We start from the raw sequence: 13,725 nt of genomic DNA, 5'->3' as shown, positions 1-13,725 counted from the left end.
GGTTAGGTCAGGCTCGACCTCGACCAGCCACGGGCGGCCTCGGATTCCCGTCGTTGCTCTACGTTTCCAAGACCTTCGGCCCACGATCCCAGGATTCTTCGGTGTTTCACTTGTCGAAATACCGCAGTCGAATTCTACCACCACCCTCTCTGTCGTCTATACCGGTGTTCCCTTCCGGAAACATTCTGCACAAACACGAACAAAATCCATGTTATTCCACGCTTACTTTTGTATCGTATTTAAAAATAAATTGTTTTGCTGCAACTAATATCGTAATTTGGTCCTTGAACTATACGTGTACACACGTTGCGTGCCCACGGTTACACGTAAGAAAAACAGAACGGACGATACGTTGCGCTAATATTTTAGTAATCGCGTTATGAGTCACGGCAAGGGGGAGAAAGCGATGTTTTTCTGTTGATCGAAGCTTTCTACGGATATTCGTGAGATAAGAAAATTTCAAAATGATTGGTATCCGTGAAAATGTACGGGTGCTAAAATATTAAACGGGTTTCGCGGTTTTGCTCTCGTTGGATACAATGTCACACTGGGTTCCGAACGATAGATCGAGATCGGATACAAAGGGACGGAAACGGATGCGGTAACAACGTAACAAGTAGAATTGATTCTGAAACGACTGCAAAAGAATTGTAGCATGTATAGATTCTTCGTCGCGTAGATCATCGTTGCTCCACTTTCGAACGGAACTACTTGCTTACTGATACGAGTGGTTGAAATATGTGCGAGCCTTGAAAGCCTTTAGAACTGGACTACCTTACTACAATGTTTTTATTATCGTTCGGTGATACGACAATGCTACAGTCGAAAGGTTAAAAAAAATTCATACACGTTAAAGCACTTTGACGCGTCGAATTTCTTGTAGTTTCGTTCGTTTGTTTTTACGATGCGGATACGACAGGCAAAAACACGGACATCCGTTCTATATTCGCAGCTCAAAAGAGGCTTCAGTTCACGCGCACGCGACCACACCAAGTGCTTTTTCGCTCTCTCTTTATACTTTCGGTCAAATTTAGAACAATGTCCAAACGGAGGAACGAAGAAAAAATAATCTCACAAATCCACCCGCTGAACAACTAAACAGCAAGAAACGTACCGGGCTCGAGGGTTTTATTACTCGGCGGAACAAAGGATATAACCTGATTGTCCCCTGCGTCAGACCTAACCTAACAGATCCCAAAACGTGACCAGGGTACGGTTCATTTAATTTTCATAAAAGAATCGTAAATTCATAAATTCTTCAAAAGGCTTGCGCGAGACCCTTGGATAGGGTTAGCTCGAAAAACCTACGTTGGAAATATACATACATGTAGACTCGAGTGGCAAGAAGATTCGAAGGCAATGTGTACAGTATACTAAGAATCAGCGACATCTGCGAAAGACATTCACGCAACTGACTGAATCAAGATAACAGTCTGACCGAAAATAATGAAATGTAGCTGCGGTTCGTTCGCACTTGAATCGTTCCGAATCTTGACCCAAACAACGGGCCGACGCAATACAATATAGACTAGAGGATTTATTCGCCCTCTTCAAAAATACGTATTACGATTAAATATACCGAGTCATTAAATTGTACAGAATGGTAAGGAATACAGAGAATACGATGGATGTGCATTACCGTTCGATCATCTGTCGACTCCAATGCGAAACCAGGAAAAATCAATGTTCACCGGTATTCTCGTTGAATTTCTTCATCAGTAACGCGGCCACCCAATCCATAAAATATCCTCTCACGATTTCTGATACACCTTCCAACAAAAAACACTACATGCTCGTGCGCAGAGACATCGCATTATCACTTATCATAGCGATTTTCGCGTTAGAAATACGACCCGGTTCGGTCTGACGACGCGCCTAGCAGACGACATTTTGCTTTTGACGAACGTGTACGAAGTGCGTCGATAGTCCCCGAACTTCAGCAACTCGACTGAATCGGCAGCTGGCTCGATTCGCAACGCCACTCTGTGGCCATCTGTGGACACAGCACTGCCCTATACTCGCGTGCATTAACCCGAACTATTTTCCTTATTTTTCGAGTACCAATTATCTGTCCATATTTTTCCATAATTTCCTATTTACTTCCAACTGGTTTCCGATATTTATATTTACAGTATTATTGACTAACACTTTTCTCATAATTGTATGCTGCGAGTGAGATTTCGAATTATCAATGGCAGTGTATTTTTCTCAATGTGTACTACTCTACATTTCGGAAACATCTATGTCATATATGTGTAATACTTCTTGACCACACTTAACATGCATCATTCTTTAAAAAAAAAAAACAAATATCAAAGCATTTTTCCCTTTTAGCGTTTTCTTAAATCATTATTTTATAAGAAAAATACAGTAAAATAATAATGTGAATACTTTTTTTTATACTTGTAAGCATTATAATAACGAGACAGAACAAAACAGGGGAGGAAGTAAAACAGGGAATAGATTCCTGAAGGTACTGTTATAACAGGCAGTACTTAGGCACTGAATTGTATTGGCAGGTAATTATTGCGATCCTTATATATTATTATCATTTCCTAGAATTATTATTGGACTCTATAAAAAGCTTAAGACTAAAACACGTCTTTTGCATATGAATGTATGGAACGCGTCTGACATCATACCTATAACGGATGACATCAATTTTTCGACGAGAGGTGGTTACTGTAACCCACCACTGCCATCGGCCGTTCATACAGTGGCGAACGGTAGCCTTCGCAGCAACTTGTTTCGTTTGATGTCACCGCTATATAAAGCGACTGACACGGTCGGTAAATATGATGAGGACGGTGTTTCGAGTAGCACCTATTCCATAATTAGATGCGTATTAAGAGAATCGTTGAAAATCAGTCTCAAAGTCCAATCTATTACGAACGATCTTATCATGCCTCTAATAACGTTGCTGATTGGTTATAACATCAATCTACAAGTTATGAATTCTTTCCTCCGATGGTACAGCTTCAAGTTTTTCATCGTCGACCGCCCGAAGCAAATGTCGGGTCGACTTATTTCGGCCAATAGGCTTCTCTTGCAGACTTGCAATCGTCTCATCTTTCTGCTTAATTATCTCTTTCAGCTGCTGTATTTTACGACGATATTCATGTTTCATTTTGCGGGCACGAACTTCTTGTAACTTTATACGCTTCTCCACCGTTTCTACTTGCTGTTTTGCGCCTCTCCGAACACTCTGAAATTATAGATTATTTATCACTTTTATTAAAAATCTTGTTAGTAATGTAGAATAATTTATATACGCACTTCCAGTTGATTTTTCAAACCATTAACCCGGCTGGAAATGCTTTTCCCAAGACGATCGATGCTTGCATTTTCTTTCTCTGTTTCGCGCAACAGAGCTAGTAATTTTTCTCTCTCTGAAACAATTCTTTCATACTCTGAGAACAATTCCTCGCAATACGCAGTCGCCTTGCTTAATTGCTCCTTCGCTGAATCACGTGAAACACGAGTCGAATATACTTGACTATGCAGGTGCTCGTTTTTACGTTGCGTTCGCCTGAAACAAATCTGTTTAGACGTTACCACGTGGCTTAGGTACACAGAGAATATGTATTTAGAAATGACGGATATCTTACTTCAAATTAGCTTGGAGGCTTGCGACGAGGGTTTTTAAATGATTCCTTTCGGCTGTAATCATTACAAGCTCCTTCTCGGTCTCTGGTCGTGTCTCTTCAATGCGTCTTATATGATTAGATAAATTTCGCTTTTCGGTTTCGTATCGATGTTTTAATTCATCTAGCAATGTCTTGCATTCCTCGACAGCTGCCGTGTGAACAGTGATAGGCACTGTTTGGTCCTCTTTAGTCTTTATCTTTTCAAACTCTTTACTCAAAACTTCGTACTTTCCTCTAAAACTGCTCAATTCGGACATACTAGTAGAGTGTTCTTTTTTAAGTACCTCGTTACGTTTTAAAAGAGCCTCAAACTTCGATTCGTAAGATGAACGAATTTCAGTCAATTCTTTCTTTAAATCTGTGGTTTCTTTTTGCAAGAAGTCATTTTGTTTCTTTAACAAGGTAGTATTCTCAATTGTCGTCTTAATTTCTTTTGCATACCGATCGCACTCTGATTTTAATTCTTTTACTTCCTGGTGCATACGTTCATTCTCGCTAAGTATCTCTTTACATCTATTACCAAAATTAGCCATTTCTTGTTCATACATATTTACAAGTTCCTGTTTCTCTGCCAAGTTTTGCTGGTAAGCATTCAAGAGTGGACCCAGTGCATGAAAGTTAACACCACTCCAAACCCTTTGATTGTACCTTCCTTCATTCCCATGTCTTACAAACTCCGTAGAACTAGTTTTTAGTTTTTGACCCTTCATCTTGTCTTGATACCTTTCCAATTCAGCATTCAACTGATAAACAATACTTTTCAGTAACGTTATATCTTCATCCGATTGAGTTTTTTCAGCTTCAAGTTTTTGATTGCGTTTATTCAATTGCACATTTGTTTCCTCCATTTCCTGTACCATTTGTACCATTGCATCGTATTGAGAACACATTTTTTGATACTCTACCTCTCTTTGCTCCATCATTCTGTTCAACATTTGGCATTCTTCTTGAACACTTTTGAAGCGTTTTTCCAATTTGTGATAATCATTGGCAATTTTTAATATATCTTTGGAAAGACGTTTGTCCCTTGTCCTCGATGAAATAATACCTGAATCTGCATCGCCTTCATTGCATTTATGTGTTTCTACATTATTCTCTTCATTAGTCTTCCTACATCTTCCACTCCTCTTACTTCTGCCTCTATAATAAGTGTCACCTTCTGGATCATGAGCATTATTTGTAACATAATCTGATGAATCCTTATACTCATTGTGTGTTGCAATATTATGCCTAGCTTTCGAAATACGTCTGCGACGATATACTGGCATACAAGTTGCTTCTGAAGAAGTTCTTCTAAGTGACATTATTCTACGATCGTGCTGTAAGTTAATCAATAAGTAGCAAAGAGGTTATATTATTTAAGTAAGTCAAGACTTCTTAGACAACTCGGCAGTAAAACATTATATTGATTCCACTAGAAGAACTCACATTTTTTTGTCCTCGTCTAATACAGCTTGCCTCTTAATTGTTAACATTTGTTATAATTTACAAACAACACAAAGGTTTAGAACATTATTCCGTCAGGACAATTCGAAATGTCCAAAAATGGGACAATATCGATTCTTTAACAATACCAAAGTCATAACAAATCTACGTACTTGTGCGTAGAATATACACGCGTACATTTGTACACGCTTGCCTATTTCTATTATTTCCCAAGTTTGTATCGCACCCATTTCCATGACAACAAACTAATGTGTCAAAAATATTCGCTAGATGGAGCTTGTCGCCATTTTCCCGCCCCTTCTGACACTTTGTATTTACAGATCTTCTTTCATTGGTTTGTTCACTTATCTACCGAGGTAATTGAAGATTAAAACCGATTAAATGCTACGAAATTCGCTTTTGTTTGTACCATCATAAAACGTTAAATTCTCAGAAATACTCGAGCCTCTCAGAAGCCAAACCATTCAACTCTTTTTTTTTACACACGTTCTATTAATTCCTATCATTTTAATAAAAATGAAACATATAATCTTGAACCCTCAATGTAAATAGTTCAATATATAACAATTGTTTGTTCGTACATTTTAAGCTAAAATTGAAACAGAAATCTATACATATTATCAGTGTATCGCAGCTCTAACATAAACGTACCCTTACTCAAGTCAAAGGACAGGGAAAAATATCCGTGTATTGGATAGCTACTTTTCGATCGCATGGTTACCGTTTAAGATGGTGTCGTTGATTACGAGTATCAGTATTTGCATGGTTTAGCATGTTAGCAGTACAGACGACCTCGACCGTTTGACGTTTCCAGTTGAATTAGTATAAATTATGATAGAAAGTGTACAATTATTATCGCGAAAAATATGACCGCTCGAAAAGAACATAATTATGCTCCTAAGTTATTCGTGTAATGCTTGAAAGTTTCCTCTGATAATGGCGAAATCGTTTGTAAACATTTACAACGACATATGATTACCATTAACGGATACAGGAACCTTTTATACGGCATTTAACTAGAAGAACGAAAAGAAATCAAATCTCTTATCGAGTGATTGACATTAAGCGTAACTGTCAACACAACTCACTTGGTTACCAGTTAAAGCAAAGATACCGGTAATCTCGGATCAGAAATGCTACCCGGTCATTCATGGTACACCGATGGACACGATTGCATCGATCAACGTGTCTCTCACCCTTACGTACACGCCACGGTTATTAGGAAATACACATTGGCGACTTTGTATGGCGGCATCGCAAAAAGCACCGGTTAGATCGTTCGCCTTGTAAATTTTCCTTTTATTCTCAAGGTTACAATTACCTTCTGATAAGAGTACAATGATAGCGACTACGAATTATTAAACACACGTGGTGGCTTGTCTTCGCGATGTGGATAAAAAGCCGTGAATTCGAGGGAACGCGAACAGATCGTGACACGTACGGTTTTTCGAAGTTATTCGACGTTCCTTCGCATCAGCGAAAACAGCTTCGTTTCTTTTAAAAAGCCAATTTCGCCACCATGAAAGGTACAAGTAACGCGTTTGATAGTCGCCAGTATTTGGCAAACGGGTATTATTATCGAACGTTTTTGAATCTCGAGCTCCCGATTCGTAAATATCCCGAATTTTTTCCTTAATTATTAACTTTCGTTACATTATTATTTCCACTCTAATCAAGCTATTTTTTTCTTGAAATTGTTTTTTTCTTCACAGCGTCGTTGTTGGTACTATGCTGGCTGATGTTGTTCCTGTGGTCCAGCAACGCCGTGGATCTAGGATGCAGCTTTTCCCAGCAGCTGTCACCGACCGAGACCTACTACGTCTACAATCCCGAGTATCCGTACTCGTACCGTGGACCACGATCATGCATATGGTCTCTCCAGTCCGACTATAAAGTTAACATAAGCTGTAATCTCCAATTGCCATGGGTAAGAGTCTCGACCACTTGTAAATGGGGTAGCAAGCCCAGATGTCGAAGACGACCGTTTTCATCGATTGTTCACGCTCGCAGAGTTCAAACTGCACACAAGACAGGTTGGAGATTCAAGTCAGCCCGACAACCACGCACAGGTTCTGCGGCGATGGGACATTGAGTCTGATGTCCGAAGGGAACACGATGACTCTGACGCTGACCGCACCTATGACGTCTGCGGGTGGCCGATTACTATGCGAAGTGAGGGCGGTCAAAAGGCCTCAAGATAGCACGGATTGTGAATGCGGACGGAGGAATCCTGTACGTATTGAAAAATATCACGGTTGAGTGGCGTAGAACATTTTGGACAATTTCTGAAATGCACACTTTGATGAAATCCACAAAGATTGTTCAATGACAGTGACAGAGGTTCAAAGGGTTCTACGAAATTTTTACGTTATCCTTTCTTCGTTTTACCAAAATTCTTCGAGTATATCTGACCGATTATCCTTAGTCCAGAATAGTCGGTGGTACGGCCACGGGGATCAATGAGTTTCCGATGATGGCCGGTCTAGTGGACATAAAAAGCCGAGAGCCTTTCTGCGGTGGCACCATAATTAGTAACCAATACATACTAACGGCGGGCCACTGTATCGCGAACCGAAACGTGTCGGAATTGGTTGTTCTGGTCGGTGATCACGACTACACTACAGGTAAATATTATTTCAATTGAAATCGATCGATCGGTTTCTTTCGGCTCCAATCGAACCAATCCATTTCCGTAGGTGCTGACACGAACGCCAGTAAGGTGTTCCTGGTCAGACAAAAAATCGTGCACCCCAATTACGTTTTCGGCGGTCAGCAGAACGACATAGGCATATTAGAAATAGCGGGCTGGATCACGTACAATAACCAAGTCGGTCCAGTTTGTTTACCGTTTCAACACTCACCAGACACATTCGGGGGTAGTCTCGTCCAAGCACTGGGTTAGTAACTACACTGCGTTGTATAACTGTAAAACCACCCTGAAATTTTCAATTCTTATGGATTAAAATAAAAACGAACCATGTATATGCCATGTCTGAAATCCCGTTGAGACATAACGTTTCCCCAGAAAAGAATTGATTATATCCCTTAGAACAAAAAGTGGTTAGTTTTTATTTTAACCACAATATCATAAGGATTGAAAATTATCGGGGTGGTTTTATTGTTATGTCAGGTAGTGTATAATTTTGCTTCTATTACGATTATACCTTGTGACACGAAGATTATCATTTTGACAATTAGGTTGGGGTTCCTTGGAATACGGTGGCGGTCCCTCAACCGTTCTGCAAAAAGTCACGCTGAACGTGGAGACGAATCTTGCGTGCCGGAAAAATTATCCAGAAGTGTCCAACAACCAGATTTGTACATATACCAAGAACAAAGATTCGTGTTCGGTAAAGCCTGTTGCTCTTTATCCGCTTTTTAATATCATATCGTGTTTCTTTTGACTGTATCAATGACACCGGCGATTCTGTCGACAGATGGACAGCGGTGGACCCCTTCTATGGGAAAATCCCACGAGCCTACGACTGGTCCTAGCAGGAGTCATCAACTACGGTATTGCATGCGCCGTTTTCGGCAGCGTTAACTGCAGAGTCGGCGCTTACATAGATTGGATTACGTCGGTTACTCCAGGTATGTATATGTATACACCCCCACCATCTCACGTTATTACGTTCATTAAACGTTATAAGAGCTTTGTCAACAAACAACCGAAATTGTTGTTCCAGGCGCCAGATACTGCATCGTCGAATAAAGAACCCAAAAGCCAGTACCTGAGATCGGCTAGACCGTGTCAATAATTTCGCTGACTAGACTATGGTTCGTAATTCTATACGAGCGAATTTACCCGGTTCCGACGCGGTTAATATGTACAGCTGCATAAATTCAGCAACAGGGGTACCCACCTCTATAACCCAACCTGGACCGGGGGTTGTATCCGCGAGGGCAGCGGTACACAACTTACGTTACAGCTGCGTCACAGATCGGATATGCACAGTGGATGCCGATTATCTGGGCCACTTATTAAACGGGGCAGCCGTTTATTTGGGACAAAGCTCAGAACGAAACGTAATCAAATGTCCTGTAATATTTCGCGTAATTGGGACGGCCGTTTAATAAGACCAAAAGATATATACAGTAAATCATCGATGAGTGTTCGAAGGCTCCTCGGTATTGAACATCGAATACTTCATAAACTGTCATACCCGAAGAAAAATATCATTGGCTTCAGAATGCGCAGCTCTATCACTGTGTCAAACCTCATTAAAAAGTTACCGTTGCATCTGGTGTGGAGATGTAAAAAGTTTTCCTCGCCCGTTACATACCAAAGGGGACAACTGGAGCTTGCACTCCGGAAGTCGACTAGGTAGATTGTTCACGCCAAAGGCCCTTGAAGCGAACGCGTTGATTGAGCGTATCTCGATCCAGCAGTGGCCGTTTGGGGACGTGTTCGTAGAGCCCTCGAGGCGGGTGGTAACAGGCGCGTTAAAACACGAATGTGTATACTCAGCAACCCGAGAGAATAGTACAAATGTAATTTAACGTGTAATATATCGCCGAGTCAGTGCCATAAGCGGATTGAGACGATCAGGATAACGTGAAATCTGTCTGCGTCGAGTTTGGAGACGACCAAGAGCTTCCCTCCCGCCCTCTCCTACCTCCCCTTGTAATTTGTTATCTATGTATGCATACGTATGTGAATACACTGTGTATATATACACACGTAGTGTCCAATCTTGCTGGCTCTAGCCAACCCTCTAATTTCACCCCTCCAACCGTCCCTTGTCGGTTCGTCTTTGTTTCTCGCTTCCTCCCCTCCAACCCCTCCGGTCTTCCCTCCACGCTAATATTATTTGACGTTTACGTAAGAACGTTCGAACAACTAGCCGCCGGAGCGTCTGCCTCTTGTAACGCTCGAATCGATCGTAAAAATGATTCCATTCGTGCAAAAACCTATTTTTAGAGCACGGCGGAGTAACCCCGTCGTGGATCTATTAGACCAAGTTTCTACCAATGCCATTGGCTGTTTATTCCGTTTTCGTCGTGAACGAACCGACTGTACCACGCTATTGCGATGTTTCGGAGGATATAGGGTGCTTCAAAGTATATGGTACGAAATATTTTTTTGTTTTTCAATTGGGAGCACTTTTGACACACGAGGTTATAGGCTTAGCCGTATGGAAAACGATAGACGACAGGAAAAAGATTCTATTCCATATACGTCTTTAGATACACTGTTTCTTTAATCATCAATCCTCATTTTCCCAATTTGATTTCTCCATCGTCGGTCAAATCGACACAGTGGTAGAAAAATTAATATAACAAAGCGATGAACAGTTAACTGTGCAAATTTTTCCAAATAAAAGCCATCGAGCCTCAGCTAACATTTACCTACACATAGGAGACAATAACATAATGTATACGAGGGATCAGGATTGAAAGATTCGTCCGCCTTCGTGGACGGTCCTGTACCGAATAAATAAAAAAACTTTCAGTCACGAATGTTACGGATCGCATGCGGAATCCTGCTCGTATATATGCGTGACTAGACGATGGACTTCCTCGTCCACGAGTAGAATTCGTTTTGAACACAATCCAACCTGTCCGTGAAAGAAACACGGACTTACGCAACCCGCGTATTAAGTCCCTCGGTTGCGGAACGTGTCGCGAACGAGCGTGTGCTCGCGCAAATCGGCCGACCCTTTCGTAAACATCGTGTGTGTGCGCGCGCGCGTACGTCTTTAGGGAGCCGCGTATAATACAGGCAAACCCCGCTCGCGGAATTAATCACTCGTAAACAATGCCCCCGGCCTCTAATAAGTTCCGTGAATGAGGATGTGACGTTAGAAGCACCGCGAGAGGGTGTGTAGACCATACTCTCCGCGTGTAATCGCGCCAGCGCGGTCAAGTCGAACCAATACGCGACGTCAAGTCGTACCGACACGCCTCGAACGACGTTCCGTGGCATACATATATCGTTACCCAGTTTCTGATCACTTAATACTACGTTTACGGACATTTCTTATACACCTATCTTTACATTTTCTTTGAAAAACAACTTATTTTATTTAATATTCAATTTACGATCGCGTCAAATTGACGCATATAGATACGTACACCATATAGAGAATTTCGAGATTAGCAGGCATTCGAAATGCGTGCTAGGGGTGGAATTCCTGATCACTTAAAATCATATATCTTTCTCTCACTCTGAGCTATCGAATGTTAAATTTCAAAATAATTAATAATTATTTAATAATTTTTCAGAAAATAACTTTTATTATAATAAACGTATTATATAGTATCTATGTACTGAATTTATCAGGAATTGGGTTCTGTTCAGAAACTTGGTATATGACGGTACATATGTACAATTATTTTATTCACCGAACTGGGGAACACTCTTCGACGAGACAGAAACGTATGTGCATACGTAAAGTAATCGCGGTGACGTTCGCTCGGAGATTGAGTGTTACGTTGGACAATAATCCGGCTCTATTGAACGTGGAACAAGCAGAAGAACAAGAAAACGGTGGGGCAAAATTCACCGTTGCGGCCCCAAGGCTAATTCGTGCCGCAATTACGGTACGCTATCGCGCGAAATCAGTCGTGTTCTGCGCCACGGGCAATATTTATTAAACAATTTGATTTCTTCGAGCCGTGATTCGGCATGATCCGCCCTTGACACGGTTCTCGAGAGTCGATGATAGTTTCTCATGACCGGACGAGCCCTCGTCATCCGGGCACGAGTGACCCGTTAATGTACTAACAGGCCACGAAATTTTCGTGCCAGTTTCCGCGACGTGTGTCGCTTCCCTATCAGCTCTATATTCATTCAACGGGATAAATTCATACAGACTCACATGCACGCGTCTTTTCGTCGATGGGGCATATAGTCGTGTAATACCTAGACCGCGTGGTTTTAATGACTACCATAGTCGGACCCAGGACCGTTCCTGGCGATGGTGCAAAAGGTGCCCCCGCACCTGGGCGGCCAAACGCAGGGCGGCCTTAGATTGTATATTATATGTAAAATTCTACTTAGGAAGTATAATAATCAAAACTTTTCTGATGATTATGAAAATTTTAGACAAACAGAATTCAATCAAATTAATTTTATACGTAATCTTTGTAACACTAGTCGTATAAATGAATGAACTATCTTTATGGACAGCCCAAAATAGCATATGATATTTAGTCATATTTGTTAGATTAAATTCGTGTAGGTAATTAATGGTCGCTATTCATCAACCATAACATCATTATTACAAACATTACACGTAAGTTTTGTACTTATATGTAGAAATATTCATTTTAAATAAAACCATTTATTTTTTACGGATCTTCGTTTCATTCTATCAAAATAAACATTACATATAAATTCTCAATTAAATAGTATTAAATTAATAAAGGCGGCGATATCGTTTTTGCACCTGGGCGGCCAACAACTCAGGAACGGCCTTGGTCGGACCGTGTCAAAAATTAGAAAGAGATGGCTGTTGTATGGTCACCAAACTGTCTTTTTCAAACGGCGCGTTATACGATAAAGAAGTTTTCGTTTTCTGAGAAACGGAAAAGTAGAGGGAATGCAGCAATACTGTATATCGAACACTTGCTAGTGTTCTACGAAGATTAGCGCAATTCAATTTAGGAACAATTGCCATAAATGCTAGGCAATCTATCTAATGTGATGTTTATCGCAGGGCGAAAAGTGGCACGTTTTTCATGTGTTCCACGAAGGCTAGCACAGTTCAGTTTACAAACAGTTATGAAAACTATGAGTAAAAGTTACTTTTCGAGACCAAAATCAAAACGTGCTGCTTTTCATGGTCACAAAGTTAAAAGTGCTAGTCTTCGTAAGAGAAATGAAAAGTGCCATTTTTCGTAAAGTACGTTGTGTTCGTCCCGTGTCGTTGTCGCCTGTAATTCTGGACAATACTACTCGGTTGATTGGACCAACTTGGACACCAATAACTGGATGATATGAATTAGGATAAGAGAGATCGTGCAAAAAAAACGGGTCAGGGTGCTTTAGATATAAAATAGAGTCATCGTGTAAGTTTCACTGGCCGATGTGGCTCGCCCGAGAAACAGATATACAGGGTGAAATAAAAAAAGGGTTCAAAACCTCTGGCATATAAATACATTAAATCCTCGATGAGTGTTCGAAAGCTCCTCGGCATTGATAAGGAGAAGTCCCCAGGTGTAATGCTGACTTTTTAATGAGGTTTAGCACAGTCATAGAGCTCGAAATTCTGAAGCCGACGATATTTGTTTTAACCGCATATGGCCAGTAGTTTATAAAATATTTAAAGTTCAGTGCGACAGATCCTTTGAACACTCATCGAGGATATACTGTACTCGCGAAATGATGAAAAAAGATACTAACATGGGACGTAATTAATATTTTCAAAGTTATAAACAATTTTCGATTTCGATTGACGCATCTTTCTCGCCTCGGGAACTATCGTGTCGTATGAAAACAACGAAGAAAATTGTAAAAAGACTTTCTGTAATTGGAAAAAGGAGAAACGATAAGGTAATCCATTTGCTTCCATACCTGTACGATAGCTCCGGAAACGATAAAGTCACTGGCTTTATCGAAACAAACAATCCTTTATAACTTTGCAAATATTCATTTTTCGACCCATCTTTATTAGAACTTTTTTTTTTT

General features: G+C 40.7%; 2 protein-coding genes across 2 annotated transcripts; one reads left to right on the top strand and one right to left on the bottom strand.

Annotated features, from left to right (window-relative positions):
- Positions 1-2,941: 2,941 nt before the first annotated feature.
- Positions 2,942-4,951, bottom strand: LOC107192186 (centrosomal protein of 89 kDa-like). Its single transcript, XM_015581391.1, has 3 exons — positions 3,609-4,951; positions 3,277-3,529; positions 2,942-3,205 (listed from the first exon to the last, which is right to left on the bottom strand). Exons 1-3 carry the CDS (start codon positions 4,949-4,951, stop codon positions 2,942-2,944), a joined length of 1,860 nt encoding a protein of 619 aa, XP_015436877.1.
- A 1,661-nt stretch (positions 4,952-6,612) lies between these two features.
- On the top strand, positions 6,613-9,316 carry LOC107192185 (venom serine protease 34-like). The gene is made up of 8 exons (XM_015581390.1): positions 6,613-6,619; positions 6,806-7,020; positions 7,104-7,325; positions 7,519-7,717; positions 7,790-7,990; positions 8,292-8,443; positions 8,531-8,684; positions 8,780-9,316. Exons 1-8 carry the CDS (start codon positions 6,613-6,615, stop codon positions 8,803-8,805), a joined length of 1,176 nt encoding a protein of 391 aa, XP_015436876.1. The 3' UTR covers positions 8,806-9,316.
- The last annotated feature ends 4,409 nt before the right edge of the window (positions 9,317-13,725 follow it).

Source organism: Dufourea novaeangliae, unplaced genomic scaffold, assembly GCF_001272555.1.
Source record: "Dufourea novaeangliae isolate 0120121106 unplaced genomic scaffold, ASM127255v1 scaffold299, whole genome shotgun sequence".
Classification (NCBI taxonomy): Eukaryota; Metazoa; Arthropoda; class Insecta; order Hymenoptera; family Halictidae; genus Dufourea; species Dufourea novaeangliae.
The sequence above is the reverse complement of the archived record's forward strand: the minus strand, read 5'-3'. Positions and strand labels throughout refer to the sequence as shown.